The 14415-nt window shown below is 30.5% G+C and overlaps 1 protein-coding gene across 1 annotated transcript; it reads left to right on the top strand.

Moving 5' to 3' along the window:
- Nucleotides 1–12353: 12353 nt before the first annotated feature.
- Nucleotides 12354–14001, top strand: LOC133794538 (vegetative cell wall protein gp1-like). Its single transcript, XM_062231823.1, has one exon. It carries the CDS (start codon nucleotides 12919–12921, stop codon nucleotides 13447–13449), a length of 531 nt encoding a protein of 176 aa, XP_062087807.1. The 5' UTR covers nucleotides 12354–12918; the 3' UTR covers nucleotides 13450–14001.
- The last annotated feature ends 414 nt before the right edge of the window (nucleotides 14002–14415 follow it).

The following is a 14415-nucleotide window of genomic DNA, read 5'->3' on the forward strand; positions in this document are numbered from 1 at the left end:
TTATTTGTTTATTATATATTTTTCATACAACGTTTGGATGGCACACGGGTTAATAATTGTGATATTCCAGACCTTGTTCATCATGATCTAGCACTTGGATTTTTAAAATTGGAAATACCAAAAAGCCTGAAGAATTTATCTCTAAAAATTAGGTTTCGTAAATCAAACGGACTAACTATTTGAAAACTTTGGCAAGCAAGCATAATAATATCTGTACAAGTAAACAAATAACTTATTCTTTAAGATAGTACTACGTTACTAGCTAGCTATTCCTATTACTGCAGTGTATATATACATAAGATTTACATGTATGTATTATCTTATTTCTTGAGCAAGATTTTGGTTAAAAAAAAGGAAAAATACAACTGGCGTCAGATTTATATTTTTATATTTGAAAAGAGCAATTGAAACACGTGTAGACTACATTCCATATATGATCATCTATCATTGTCACCAAAGTTAATTAATATATTCAGCATTGGTAAAAAGTATGGTTACGCTTACGTTCAAAGGGGCTGGTGCGAATAATCAGCAGCAAGGCGTGAGTGATAGATGTTGCGGTGGGGAGGCGCAGCAGGGGATGATGATGCTCCCTCTGGCAGGGCAACAAAATATCGGTGTTCATACAGATAACAGTACGTACGTTAATAAGTCTGGGAAGATACCAGGGTGTACAGTGACCAGGTGCACCGCAAGAAAAGTCAAAGAAGTGGGGACCCCTTTGACTCAGACAGAGAGAGAATCTAAGCAGTAAACACTTTGCAGTGAAGTGAAATTACGTTTCTTAATTTGCGTGCCCTTTCGAAGGGTGGCTTTATTAACTTCTATTTACTCCCTTTATCTCTTTTTGTTAGTATTTTTTTTTTTTTTTGGACTTTTCTTCCTTTAATGTAAATGCTTAAACTTCTCTCAAATCCTCCCCTCTGCACATTTTAAATCACCCATCAATCTAGTCTACCTCTTTCAACCCGGCCCTATTCTACAATATTTTTTTCTTTCCTAAAATCGATTTCTTGACACAGACATTTAGCAAATGATAATTCAACGGTTACTTTTAAAAGAACATTTTTTTTACATATACAGACTTTTAACAAAGGGCTACTTTTAAAAGAACATTTTACATATACGTTTTCTCTCTTCGGTGTTTATTATACACCTGTTAAGTAATTAAATTTGCCTGAAATTTTGATCACAAGTACACGTTCTTTATATTATGAGAGGATATTAATTGATACAAACAATGAGTTGTTGGAAAGCTTTCAATTTAAACAAGAGAGACTCGGTAATTTTCAAACAAAAATGAAATGCCCCCTTGTGACATAAATTTTGTATCAGCTAGTAGTACTACTAGAAGATATAGTGTTCAGGGACAATGACCTATGAGATATTATTCATGATTTGTAATTACCTGGGAACACGAGAAGGAAACTGAATTGAAAAAAAAATGATGTAAATTTTAATAGGTGTATGTGAGTAGAGAATGCGTACGGACATTAGGGGTGGGGCAGTGAAAATTGAGATAGATATGGGAGCAGAAGGAAATCAACATAAATCTAGCTAATAAAATTGGCAGCGAGCCACGGGACATTCACGTACACATACGTAGATACGTTATAGAAAGAGACAATATATAGACAAGATACCTCATGCAGAGACATTTCTCTATCATTACTTATTAAATAATAACCTTCTTTCTCTCTCTCTCTCTCTCTCTCTCTCTCTCTCTCTCTACGCCTACGTACTAGTATTATTAGATCTCTCCTCCTACGTTTTTTTATAGCCTTAGATGTCCCTACCTTTTTAGCTTGTCCTCAGTTTTCAGCTATACATTATATATATGTTCCCCACGGTTCCTCTCTCTCTCTCTAGAATGCCAGCTGGGTCTACCTAGACTGTTGCTGATGAATAGAAAAGTGTCTTACTTGATGGTTCATTTATATTTTTCATTTTATTCTCTCTTTCCACTCTGCCACAAAAGTGACAAAGCTAATATTTTTCCATTATTTTCTTTTCATTATATATTGAGGTTAATTCATTAATTAGAGAAATTTGTGTAGGGCAGTTCATTATGAAATATAAGATTTGTTGGTGACAATTAATCAGCTATTTTGAATTATGTCAACTGGTTCTATTTGTTGGTTGTTGTAATATTATGGTGCAAAAATAATGATGAAGTTGTAAGAGTGTGATAGTCTTTTATTAATTCTTGTAATACATGTATTCCACTCCCATGACTTTGCGTGAGGCGCCTTTGGTTGTTGATACTTTAAATGTGTAGTAGTATTTATAGGATTTTGGGATGTTCTTAGCTCATAAATATAGCGTGGCGGAATAGTATTGCACCGGTATTTGTTGAATTCATGTCTATATCTTTATTTTAATTTTTAAATTCACTGAAGAATCTGGTCTTAGCTTTTCGGCACAAGAAACCCAAATAAATGACACTGTGTAATAATTACATGACAAATCTCTCTGTAATCTGTAAAGGCAGTTTAAATTTGCTCGGACAGCTGAATTAATAATTGTGTACTAATCGCTTAATAATTATTCAAAATTATGGTACGGTATATATAGTTCTCGAGAATGCTCGGGTGCAGCCTTAGTGATTTTGCCCCTTAAAGTATCATCAGGGAATTTTTTTTTACAACTAATTATATTACATTGTTATTATTTAAAATATTGTATAAATATTTTATAAAATTTCTAATAATTTAAAGTAACAAAACCTAAGCTATAAAAAGAATGTTATATGGGTAATTAATTTTTTTTATGCGTATAAAAGTTAACATGTTTAAATTTTATTTTCAGTAATATAATTATTACAAATTTTTTAAAAATTTATAAAATATTTTACATAATTATAATTTACACGTTTATCAAAAAAATTCACCGAAAATAATTTCCAAGCTAAAAATACTAGTGGATGCACCATTGTACCCCTTCAAGGGGGCACACCCAAGAATTTACCGGTAGTTCTTAATCTCTGCTCTCGTAAAGATTTCTTCTCAAAATTTAAGAACTAAAAAAAAAGGTGCTGAAAATTATTAAAGAGCATTCATGGTTTCATCTTAAGGGTCACACTGGATCTAGTTGTTTTGGTTTTTAGGTCTATATAACTACTATAAGAAACAAAATGCAACAATTTCCAAGGCAAGGCGTTTATGGATTCAGGATATGGGGAGGAGGCTACCTTTTATCCTTTGGTTTTTTGGCTCATCTGTCTCATCCCATCCTCACCCATAAGCACTTCTTTCATCAATTTACCATTTTGCCATGAAAAATAAAACAAAACAAAAGTTGGATCATACGTACAAAGCTCTGTTCTTCACAGTTGAAATTTCACTCTAAGATTAATTAAATGTTGACATATAATAAGTTTGAAGTAACCAGTACATATGCATGAACACTTAGGGCATTTTCAAAGAGGTCTAAAACTTTTAAATATAGAGTCCCTCTATGTCTAATTTTTTGATGATTAATGAGAAAAAATCTAAACATTAATCATTCTCTAATGCATATATAATGAGAACAAATTCCTCTGAGTTGATGATTTGTTAAGTTTCTTAATTTTCTTTTTGATTTTTTAAAATATAAATATATAAAATAGTGATTTGAGAGGGTATTGTTTGATGGGACAGGAGGGAAGACAGTTCGTGCTGTCACTGTAAAAAGGGTACTGTGGTAAACTGCGGCTGGTTTGCTGAAGCGGCCAAACATGCTTCTTGCTCTGACTGCATCGTACGAAGGGCTTTGCCTATGCCTAACGCCTACATTACAATCCAATTCTCTCTCTCCCCCCCCATGTGACTGTGCTCTGTCTCCATTCCAACCTTCCTTCGTCGTTTTCCTGCATATATTTATGGGCTCATTACTAATTCAATTTGCAAGTCCAGCCCAATAAACTTAACTCCTTCTCTTTAGGCCCAACTACATTTTCCACGGCCCATGCTCTTATGATTAATATTAGTCTTTAATATAGTAGAAATTATATTATATATAGCTTTTTTCGCCTCTTAAGTTTTTTTTTTATAGGAATTTGTATTTGTTGTGGTTTGTATGGCTATTTTTTCTTTTTAATTTTAGAATGTTTTATATATGGTGTTATGAGAAAATCTGAAATTTAATGGATAAAAAAGTTTAGAAAAGTTAAAAATATGGTAAAAGATGTAGAATTACATAAATGAAAGCAAAAAATTAAATACTCATCGTGATTTCTCTTCGAGGCTATAATTTGTATACTAATTATTTTATTTTTAATATGATAATTATGATGCAGATAATTTTATTAAATTTTAAAACGCACTATAACGTACAGATAATAATCTCAACACACTTCTGAATTTTTAAAAACACTATCACAAATTTTTATTTTTTTATTACTTCAAAAAAGTATAAAAAGTATTTTTTATATTTTTCAAAAATAATTTTTTATTACTTTCTCTCCCCATTTTTTTATACTAGATACAATACTTAGTTTTATTTACAGAATTTATTAATAATTTTTATTAAATTTGTATCATTTTCATATAAATTTTAAATAAATAAACAATATTATATATAAAAGAATGATATAAACATATTAAATGAATAATTAAACCAAAACATTATTCATAATTTTTTAAAAAATATATATAATATGATAACTATTTTAAACTACATAAATGATAATTTTTTTTAATAAAAATTAAGATTATGTATTGGATATTATTATTATAATGATATTTTATAATATTTAAATTTATATTAATATAAGTATTAAATTTATAGTCTTATGTTAAATATTATTATCATAATAATATTTTATAATATTTAAATTCATATTAATATAATTAGTGAAAAATAATGATTATTTATTACCACAATAATATTTTATAACATTTAAATTTATATTAATATAATTATTAAATATCTAGTCTTATATTGTATATTATTACAATAATGATATTTGAATTTGAATTTCTATTATAATATTTAAATTTATATTAATATAATTAATAAATATTTATTTTTAATTAGTTTTAAAAGTATATTCCGTTAAATATTTAGAATATTTCATTAAAATTGACAAAACAAATTGTTAAAACAACAAATTTCCGTTGTCTACACACTTTTTATATAGAATAGATTATTTTCTCTTGTATTGTTTTTTTATTTTTATAAGTTTCTTTCATATCAATTTCTCTCTCGCCATTATTTTATCTTTCCTCATAGTTTTCATTATTATTGTTTACTTATCACCCTCTATCTCATAACATTCTCCTATAATATTCTATCATTCCTTTTTTTTTCTTATATTTTTCTCTTTTATTACTTTTCTTTCATTCTCTTTCTTTTTATCAATCCATCTCTTCATTGTTATCATCACTTATACTTTCTTTTATTATTTATCACGAACTTTTACCAATAATTTTTTTCTTTAAATGTATTTATTAATTTTTCTATCCCGAGTTCTAAAAAATAGTTGCTTTTAAAAAATATTAAACAAACATGTATCTTGTAAACAATTTCTATTTTCATTTTTTAAAATGCCACATTGAAAATAATAATTTAAAAAAATATATACTATTTTCATCTCAATATTTTGCATAATTACCTATTTTGACTTTATATTTTGTTAAATTACATTTTCAGACTTTGTGTTATGTAAAATTGATCAAAATAATATTCTTAACCCAATTTTAGTAAAAATAATTTCAAATATAATATCGATTATTTCATCATCAATAATGCAATGAGTTTAGAAAATGAAAGATTATATTCTAAATTATTTTTACAAAAATCAAATTTAGGTATCATTTTGATATATTTTGAAAAAATACGGTGTCTTAAATATAATTTAGTAAAATATAAAGTTCAAACACATAATTAGCCAAAACACGTAGTAGTTTCTCTTGAAAAAAAAATAGACCAAACATGTTCTAATAGTATGTGATTGTTTTTTTAAAATATATATATAATACCATATTAAATGACAAGCCCGATAAATTTTATTACACACCATATCTATTCAGCAGAGTGAAAAACAAAAACACAATAAGATTAATAAAGTTTAATACTCTTATTAAGGTAAGTTATAATTGATCTTCAACTCGAATTGGTCACCTTCTTTTTTTCCTCACTTCTTATCTTCTCGATATTACTAATCTTGAGACTTATTAAAACATTATTATCACCAATTTTGACTTCAAGGTCAGTTTTTATTATATAAAATTCCCTGATGTTTTGTCATGAAGATTTTAACTTTGTGATCGCGAAGTGGTTGATGATATCAGCATCCATCTATGATGTGTTCCTCTTGACTTTAAGATGTCAGGTTAGTTTAGTTTAGTTTAGTTTAGTTTTTCTATGTAAAAAAAATTCTCAAAAAGTCTTTCAGCTATTACGATTTTTTCAACCTCGATTGTGAGTTGTGAAAATATATATATATATTCAGAGTAAATTAATTGGTTGTGGATATCAGCTGTATATGGATTCACTTTTCCTTGTATCACTTTTTTAAAAATGAGTCAACACTTTATTATTTCTACTAAGCCTTTTCGAATACTTAATAATATCAATATCTACTTCTCTGAGGTCTTCTCGTGAAATTCGTCTGCGTTGCATGTTGCATGTTGCATGATTGTAGTGGTCTTTGATGCGAGATTTGACTTTTGTGCTACCTTAATTTATAATTGATAATTTTGCTGAGGGATTTGATTAAGATTCTCTTAACAAATATGTCTGTAAGCTGTAGAGGGATCCAAGAAAGACTTTGCTAGCTAATCTGTCGTTAACTCAGGTGTCTTTCTTGCATTATTATGATTATGATGACTATTGAATTGATTGCCACGTCAACACATTTGGGGATTTGAAGTATATGTTCTTTTGCTCTTGATCTTTATTGCCACTGACACTAATTTATTAATATAATCTTTAGTTTTCTGTAAGGTTAGGAATGAAGAGTTTCCCCTGGCATATGCATCTCTTGGGTTCATTCAATTAGATCAAAGTTTATTTGATCAAACTTTTATTATTTAAAGCCAACAAAAAGATATAAAAATATTTATTATTTAATTAGTGGATAGAGTAATTAAAATAAGTATTTTTTCAAGAAAAAAATATATGGCGAAATAAAAACATATGCGTATTTATGTCTTATTTTACTATTACATATATGTTTGGATAAACAAAATACGTTGAATGATAAAATAAATAATTAATGAAAAAAATAATAATTTATGCACGCAAATATTTTTTTGTTATAGTTTTGAAAGTATAATTGATAGTAATTTAAATAAATAATTAATTTTTTTCCAATTTATTTACTTTATTTAGATGACTTTAAAACTAGCATTGTTAGAAACACAATAAAGAAAAATTGTTAAATCTAACGGAATATAACAATTTCCGTTAAACTCGCATTTATAATATATAAAGATATACATGAAATAAAAAAGTTCACAGAATTCCAAATATTTTTATTTTTCTAGGTTTCCAAAGGTAACATTTTGGTTGCTTACGATACTAATAAGATATTGATTGGTTACATTTTCATAAAAAAAAGTTACATTTTTAGCTCATTTTATTAAAATTGTATTTAAACTTTTCATTTAAAAGTTACTATGTAGTGTACTAAAAGTAAATTTTGCTTGTTATACTTTATTGTAACCTAAAAGTATCTTAAACAATAAGATACTATAATATAACCTAAAAGTTACTATTTGGTATCTTAAGATAACTATTTTTCAACAAATAAGTTTTGGAGGTACATAAGTTGTACGCCCTGGTTTTCACGCGGGCTGTTTAGTAGGACGAGCCTCGGACTAAACATGATTTAGTCCGAGACTCCCACAGGCCAGAGGCTCTATTTCCAGGACGGGCCCTTTCTAGCTCGAGGGGGTCCTGTTTCTAGCTCGCACTTGTTGCACCAGGAGCTGGGAATAATATCCGGCGACCACGGACGGATAAGCTCGGGTTATGGATTGCTCCGGCGGCGAGCTTCTCAGGAAGCTCTGACCTTATGGGAAGTCAACACGCAAGATAAACGTGCATATTCCTGACATCACGTGTCCGATATCCCCCTGACTTCTCGGACACGCAGCAGGAACGTGCGTATTCAGACACCCACGGACGAGTTGGGCCGTGCGGCCCATTATCTCCTTCCATACTGATTAGACCACACTTGTGTGTCAGGTTTAGGAATTAATCATGAATATCACAGACTTGATATGACAAATGGTAAGGTCACGGGATGACCTCCCTACCAACTTCCAGGTGCCTTCTCCTATAAATATGGAGACCCTGGGAGTTGATAGGGGTTGGAAAAATAGTCTTTTAAGAACTATATACTTTGTAAACCAATTACCCAGAGAATATCAATAATATTGACTAGTGGAGTAGAAGGATTTTAACCTTCGAACCACTTAAAAACGTGTCTGGAGTCACCTAGTTCTTTCCACAAAGATTTCATATCTGTGACGGTTCTACTTTTAGTACTAATCTCTTTCTCTTCTTCTCTTAATTATCTGTTGCCGAAGAACCGCGTCAACATAAGTAAATGTGAATTAATATGATATAAAATTGAAGTCTTTTATAAAAAATTAACTAATCAGTATCTTATTAGCATCATAAGTAACCAAAAAGTTACTTTTAAAATCCCAGAAAAATTGAAATTTTGGGATTTCGTGAACTTTTCATTTTCTGGTATATTATTTTTTAAATTTGGTATCTTTTGATGGCGAGACAATATATTTTTGTAAAAAAAAAGTGGTTGGTGATTTTTGTAATTATTTTATGTAATGTGTATATTGATGAAAAAATCCAAATTTTTTTTTACTCACTAGTGAAAGTTTGTCAACCGACTAATAATCCAAATTCAATGTAATATTTCTAGGGAAATTTTCACTTATATACAACAAAATAAAAAAAATTACTGTAATAACATCAATAAAACTAATTACAAAAATATATACAATCTATACTTTTTTAATATAAATAATTATGAAAATGCAATCCCTAAAATTCAAACACTTTCCTTATATGTATTAATTTCAAAATTTGTAACTTCCCATAAATAAAATACATACAACAAAACCGTAATATTATATATAAATGATATGATATGAATAAATATACACAAATAATATCATACAATTAATATCTGATTTACACAAACAAAAATGGAAATATGTAATCACTATTTTCAGGTGCCATTTTCAAAAAAATTGTAAGGTGTGGACATGAACAAATAATTATGTTATGATGCATTTTTACGAATAATTAGAATAACTTATATAAGGATATAAACAAAACACAGAAGAAAATAAACTATGATGAGGAAGGAAATAAATAATGCTATTGTAAATCTAAACATAAAATTATAAAACTTAAAAGGACTCTTTGAATAACTAATTAACACTAACATTTACTTTTATAAAACTATAACCTAATAGTGTTATATTTTTTTAATTATTAATTTAGATATGTTTTTTTTTAAATAATGTGTGAAATTAAAACAAATCTGTGTAACTCAAAACCTTTTGTTTATTTTCAATGGCATGATGAAAAAAATGATAACAATCAGTAATTCAAGGGTTATTATCTAACTTGAACCACATTGGAATGGGGTAGCACATAATCTAGCCATATCAATAATAAACAATGAAGAACAAATAGTGGTTGTAGATGAAAATGATGATGATCCATTCTTGTATGGGGATCGGGAGATTAAGAACATAAAAACCGGGCATGTCTTCCAAGACAAACAAAGTATGATAACTGTTAGGAAAAATAATATTGCCTTAATGGAAATGGTAAGATAATGTTACAACTCTATGCAAAATATTACAATGGACAAGATTGATTAAATAAAGTGTTACAACTCTATAACTGAAAATACAAATAAAACAAAGGAAATGAAGAAGATGATGAAGAATAAGAGAATAGTAAAATACAACTCAAAACAAAAGTTACAAATAAAATAAAGTGTTTGGACCAAATGAAAAGATTACAACTCTTAAACAAAATATACAAGTAAATAAAACAAGAGAATAAGAAGAAGAACAATAGAATAAAAGGAAGAACATAAACCACAAACAAACTCTCACTTACACAACCTAAGTGAAGAGGATTGGGGATCACCAACTTGAACAAGGTTTAAAACCTTTGTCCAAAAGCTTATTTCCCCCTAACTCAAGCACTAAGGGATCTCTCTCAGATTTTTGGAAATGCTTTATGGAATTATCAAGCCTTAAGGTGTTTCTAGCCAAGTGCTTTAGTGAATAGAAATTGTGTGTCTTACAAGTGAGCATTAGACTCCTATTTATAGAGTTTAGAGACACCATTTGAATTTTAAATTCCACCAACCCCCATGGCTGTTACCAATGATTAATTGAGTGTTTTATGGAATTAAAATAGAGATTTGAGAGTTACTTGGCTGTTGGAATCGTTCAAAAATGGATAAAAACCGAAATTATATGAAGCTGTCAGCCATTAGGGCCGCGGCGCTTGTTCCAGGCGCCGCGGCCCTTAGTCAATTTCAGCAACACATTTTTTCAGTTTTTTCCAAAACGTTCCAATTTATTCCCACTTGATTTTGTAACTTCCATACACAATATGAGAGTTAAAATCACATCTCTATCAGCCATTTTTCATATGGCTTTAAGAAATTCATCTCAATATTGTGTAACAACAAATCTACACAATAATGGGTGATATTTAGGAGTTGCAAATTTGTGATGAATTTGTAACACCAAATATGTTACATAAACGGATATTTCACATATATCCAAATAATGTAACTCTTTATTATATGTTACAATATGTGACACTCTATGTCACATTTATTTAATCTAAAATATTATATTATAAAATAATATAATATTACATTATATTATAAAATAATATAACAATAACAGCAATGAGTTTGTGGTCCATTCTCGGGTCTGAAAAAAATTCTCAATCCTGTAAAAAAATATACAAATTAATATACAGGAAAAAACAACATTTCAGCAACAAAAAAAAAATTATGATGTAAAACAGGTTGCTATGAATAAAAATTTAACACACAAAAAATAAAACCAAATCAAACACTTAAAATTAAAAAATAAATAAATTTTTTAAATTATGAAAAAATAAACAAGTGCAAACAAATGAGAAAAATAAACAAAAATATAAAATTTCTGAAAACAATTGAAATAACAAACAATTGCAAAAAAATAATAAATAAAAACCGTCTTTAGAAATACACCAAAATAATACCTACATTAAAACACTATAACTTTCTATTATGATAAAAATCTTAACTAAAGAAAACAAATATTTACTAGTTTAAGAATCCAAAAAAATATACATAAAAAAAAAAAACCTTTATAATGGGGATTCGGGGATTGGGTCGGAATCAGAAACTGAGTCTTGAACAAGCACAACTTCATCAACAATTTTCAACTTCTTGTTAGTTATAGGTTTAACAAAGGTGGGTGATCTAGTTTTCATCTTCTTTAGAGTTGCATGCATCTTCACACTCGGTGGAGAATCTCTATCGTCATCGGACTCGTCGGTTTCAAAGTCATCATCGATCGAACCATCCTTCTCCGGCGACTCAATGGATAGATTGTCTCCAGCACTCTGAGTTGAGACCATGACAATGGATGATGAAAAATTAAAAATGGGTTTGGGAGTAAGGGTTCACGATAAGGAATTGAAAGAGAAGGAATTATGAGGTTTTATTTTTGAAATGGGAAAACAAGCATTTTCTGGGTAAAGGAAATGGTAGAAGAAAAAAAAATGGGTTTGGGGGTAAATGATCACGGTAAGGAATAGAAAGAGAAGGAATTTTGGGGTTTTGTTTTTGAAATGGGAAAAAAACTTTATTGGGGAAACAAAATGGCAGAAGCTTTTTTAAGAAGTTTTCCGGAATTTAATTGAATAAAAACAAAAAGACAACCAAGTTTGAAAATGTAAGTAATAAATATATAAACTTATATCACGGAAAGAAATAGATAATACAAAATCAGTATAAGAAAAAAAAAATACAATCATAGTAATTAAAATTCAAAATTGGTTAGGATATGTATATAAAAATGAAAATATGTTGGAAGGTATTAATATAGTAAATAAAAAAGATATTATAATGAATTGGGAAAATATCCCATATTTCTACATGTTAAGATTGGGCCTGAAGGCCTGTCAATATCGTGAGAAGGCCGAAGCCTTGATTCCAAGGAATGGGCCCACATGATCTAACATTGGAGAGACTAATGATGATATGGCCACTAGAGAATATGAATAGTAGTCTTTGCTAGCTTGTCTGTGTCTCTTAAGATCAAGAAAAGTAAAAGATTGTGAATAACCAATCTAATTTACCCAAAAATAAGCCCAACCGTTGAAGCCCGCGTACACCCACCTCAATTCAATTTAACTCTCTCTCTCTCTCTCTCTCTCTCTCTGTATCTTCTTCTTCATTTCTGCGAAGGTGTTCATCATATGCTCACACCGGGCACACGTTCCCATCACTGCTTTTTTTTCCAACACCTCAATTGACCAATTTCTTATTTTACTTTTCTTCTTCGTCCGAAAACAGCATAGCATACTCTGATTGACCCACCTTCAAACACTTACTTGATACGAGCTCCTTATTTTCTTTCCCTTTCTTTCACTCAATTTGGGCCAGAAATTAATCGTTTTGAGACTGTAATGTTAGACCCTTTTCGTTAATTTGATTATGCTACAGATGCCCAGTTTTACGGAAAAAGAAACAACGATTCACAAACCCTAGTTTTGTGGTCCTTAAATCTGTTGAGAGCGAGGTTTTTCTTAGAACTTAGAGCTGAGAAGGCGGAAGTCAATAGGGGGTTAAGACCCAGATGCGAGAAGACTCCGTAAACCCTGATCCGGGACCCTGATTTTTCTTGAGGTTTCGAATCCTGTGGTTGCTGTTTCATGGAACCGCCATTGTCGACCCTAGTCTTTGTGGTTTTTGGGTTCTTGATTTCCGTTTGCGCCCTTCACGTCGAGTCAGAGCTTCTGTCATTAGATGGATTGAATAGGTCTCCAGAGCCACCTACGGGACCTCCACCCTCAGCCTCCCCTCCTCTTGGGCGATCACCACCACCGCCGTCTCGTTCGCCACCAGTATCCTCTTCTCCTGCGCCACCAGTACCATCTTCTCCTCCGCCAGTACCATCTCCTGCTCCTCCTCCTTCTTGGTCCCCGTCACGGAATCCTTCACCGCTGCATCATGGCATTCAACCGAATAAGTCACCCATCAATATTGCTAAACCTCCCCCGAGCAACAAGAATCCACAATCCCAGCCACCGCCGCCACACGAACACAAGATCAACGCAGGGAAGAAGATCGGATTGTTGTTTTCGGGAATCGCCGCCATTCTTCAGATTGGGGTTATAAGCTTCTTGGTATTCAAGAGGAGACAGCTTTTAAAGGTCAATGGCAGATACGAAACTTGTTCTTGAAAGTTGATTTTTGTTTTTGTTCTGTTTTCGTGTGTATCAGATTTCTCATCAATTCTTTATAACATATGCGGAGCATAGTTTATAGTTGGGCCTAATCTTGTTGTTGGGTTGAGATTATTCTTTGAATGGAGAGCGTTACTGTGGTGGATGTGATTGAATTCCATTTCTTTAGTGAAGGGAGGGAGCGTTGTGAATTATCAAACGACTGATATATCAATGGTGATGTTGAAGCCATCTTGTTCCTCGGGTTTGTTCTGTAAATGGGTAATTGTTAATTGGCTTTTTCTTCATCTAGTTTGTATGTTGATTTTCCTTTTCCCTTTGGTTCTATAACTTATTTAGAACACGTCCTACGATCTGAAATGAAGAAAAAAAGAGGTTCATGCTTTCTTTTTTTTTCTTCGTTGCTAACCTTTTTCTAGTTCGAGTTTGTAACAATGTTAGATATCATGGAAAGAATTGCAATTGATTATGTTTTTCTTGCAATATGTGCCGTAAAGGTGTGTACTTTATTTTGTTTCATACTAATTATAGTTTTGAAGATTGGTTCTTTGTCGTTGTAAAGTATTAGAAGGTAGGTTGTCACATTCGTGAGCAGCTATATAGTCTGAACTTTGCGTTGCAGGGAGGAAAGAAATTTAATCTTTTTGTGATGTTTATTGCTTATTAATAACTGATACTTAGCTTGGGAATATGTCCCACTTAAATATTTGTTTAAGCATCTCTTTGTCATCTTAAATTCTGTGTTGTGTTCATCTTTAATCCTGACCTTGATTAAGTGATGTTCCTTGAAAAGGATGTTTTAATTTGCTTAGGAAGTTGAATAAATACATTTAAGACTCACTTTTTGATTACTAGCCTACCATTGATACTTCCCCTTTGGGATTATTTCTTGCCTTCCAGGACACGTTTTCTTTCAAGCCCTCTCTTCTAGTGGCAGTTTTGCTCCTGTTTATAGCTTATTAC

This window comes from Humulus lupulus, chromosome 8, assembly GCF_963169125.1.
Source record: "Humulus lupulus chromosome 8, drHumLupu1.1, whole genome shotgun sequence".
NCBI classification, from domain to species: domain Eukaryota; kingdom Viridiplantae; phylum Streptophyta; class Magnoliopsida; order Rosales; family Cannabaceae; genus Humulus; species Humulus lupulus.

Excerpts from the sequence above, each read along its gene's own strand:
- LOC133794538 (XM_062231823.1), top strand. The coding sequence starts at position 12,919 with ATGGAACCGCCATTGTCGACCCTAGTCTTTGTGGTTTTTGGGTTCTTG.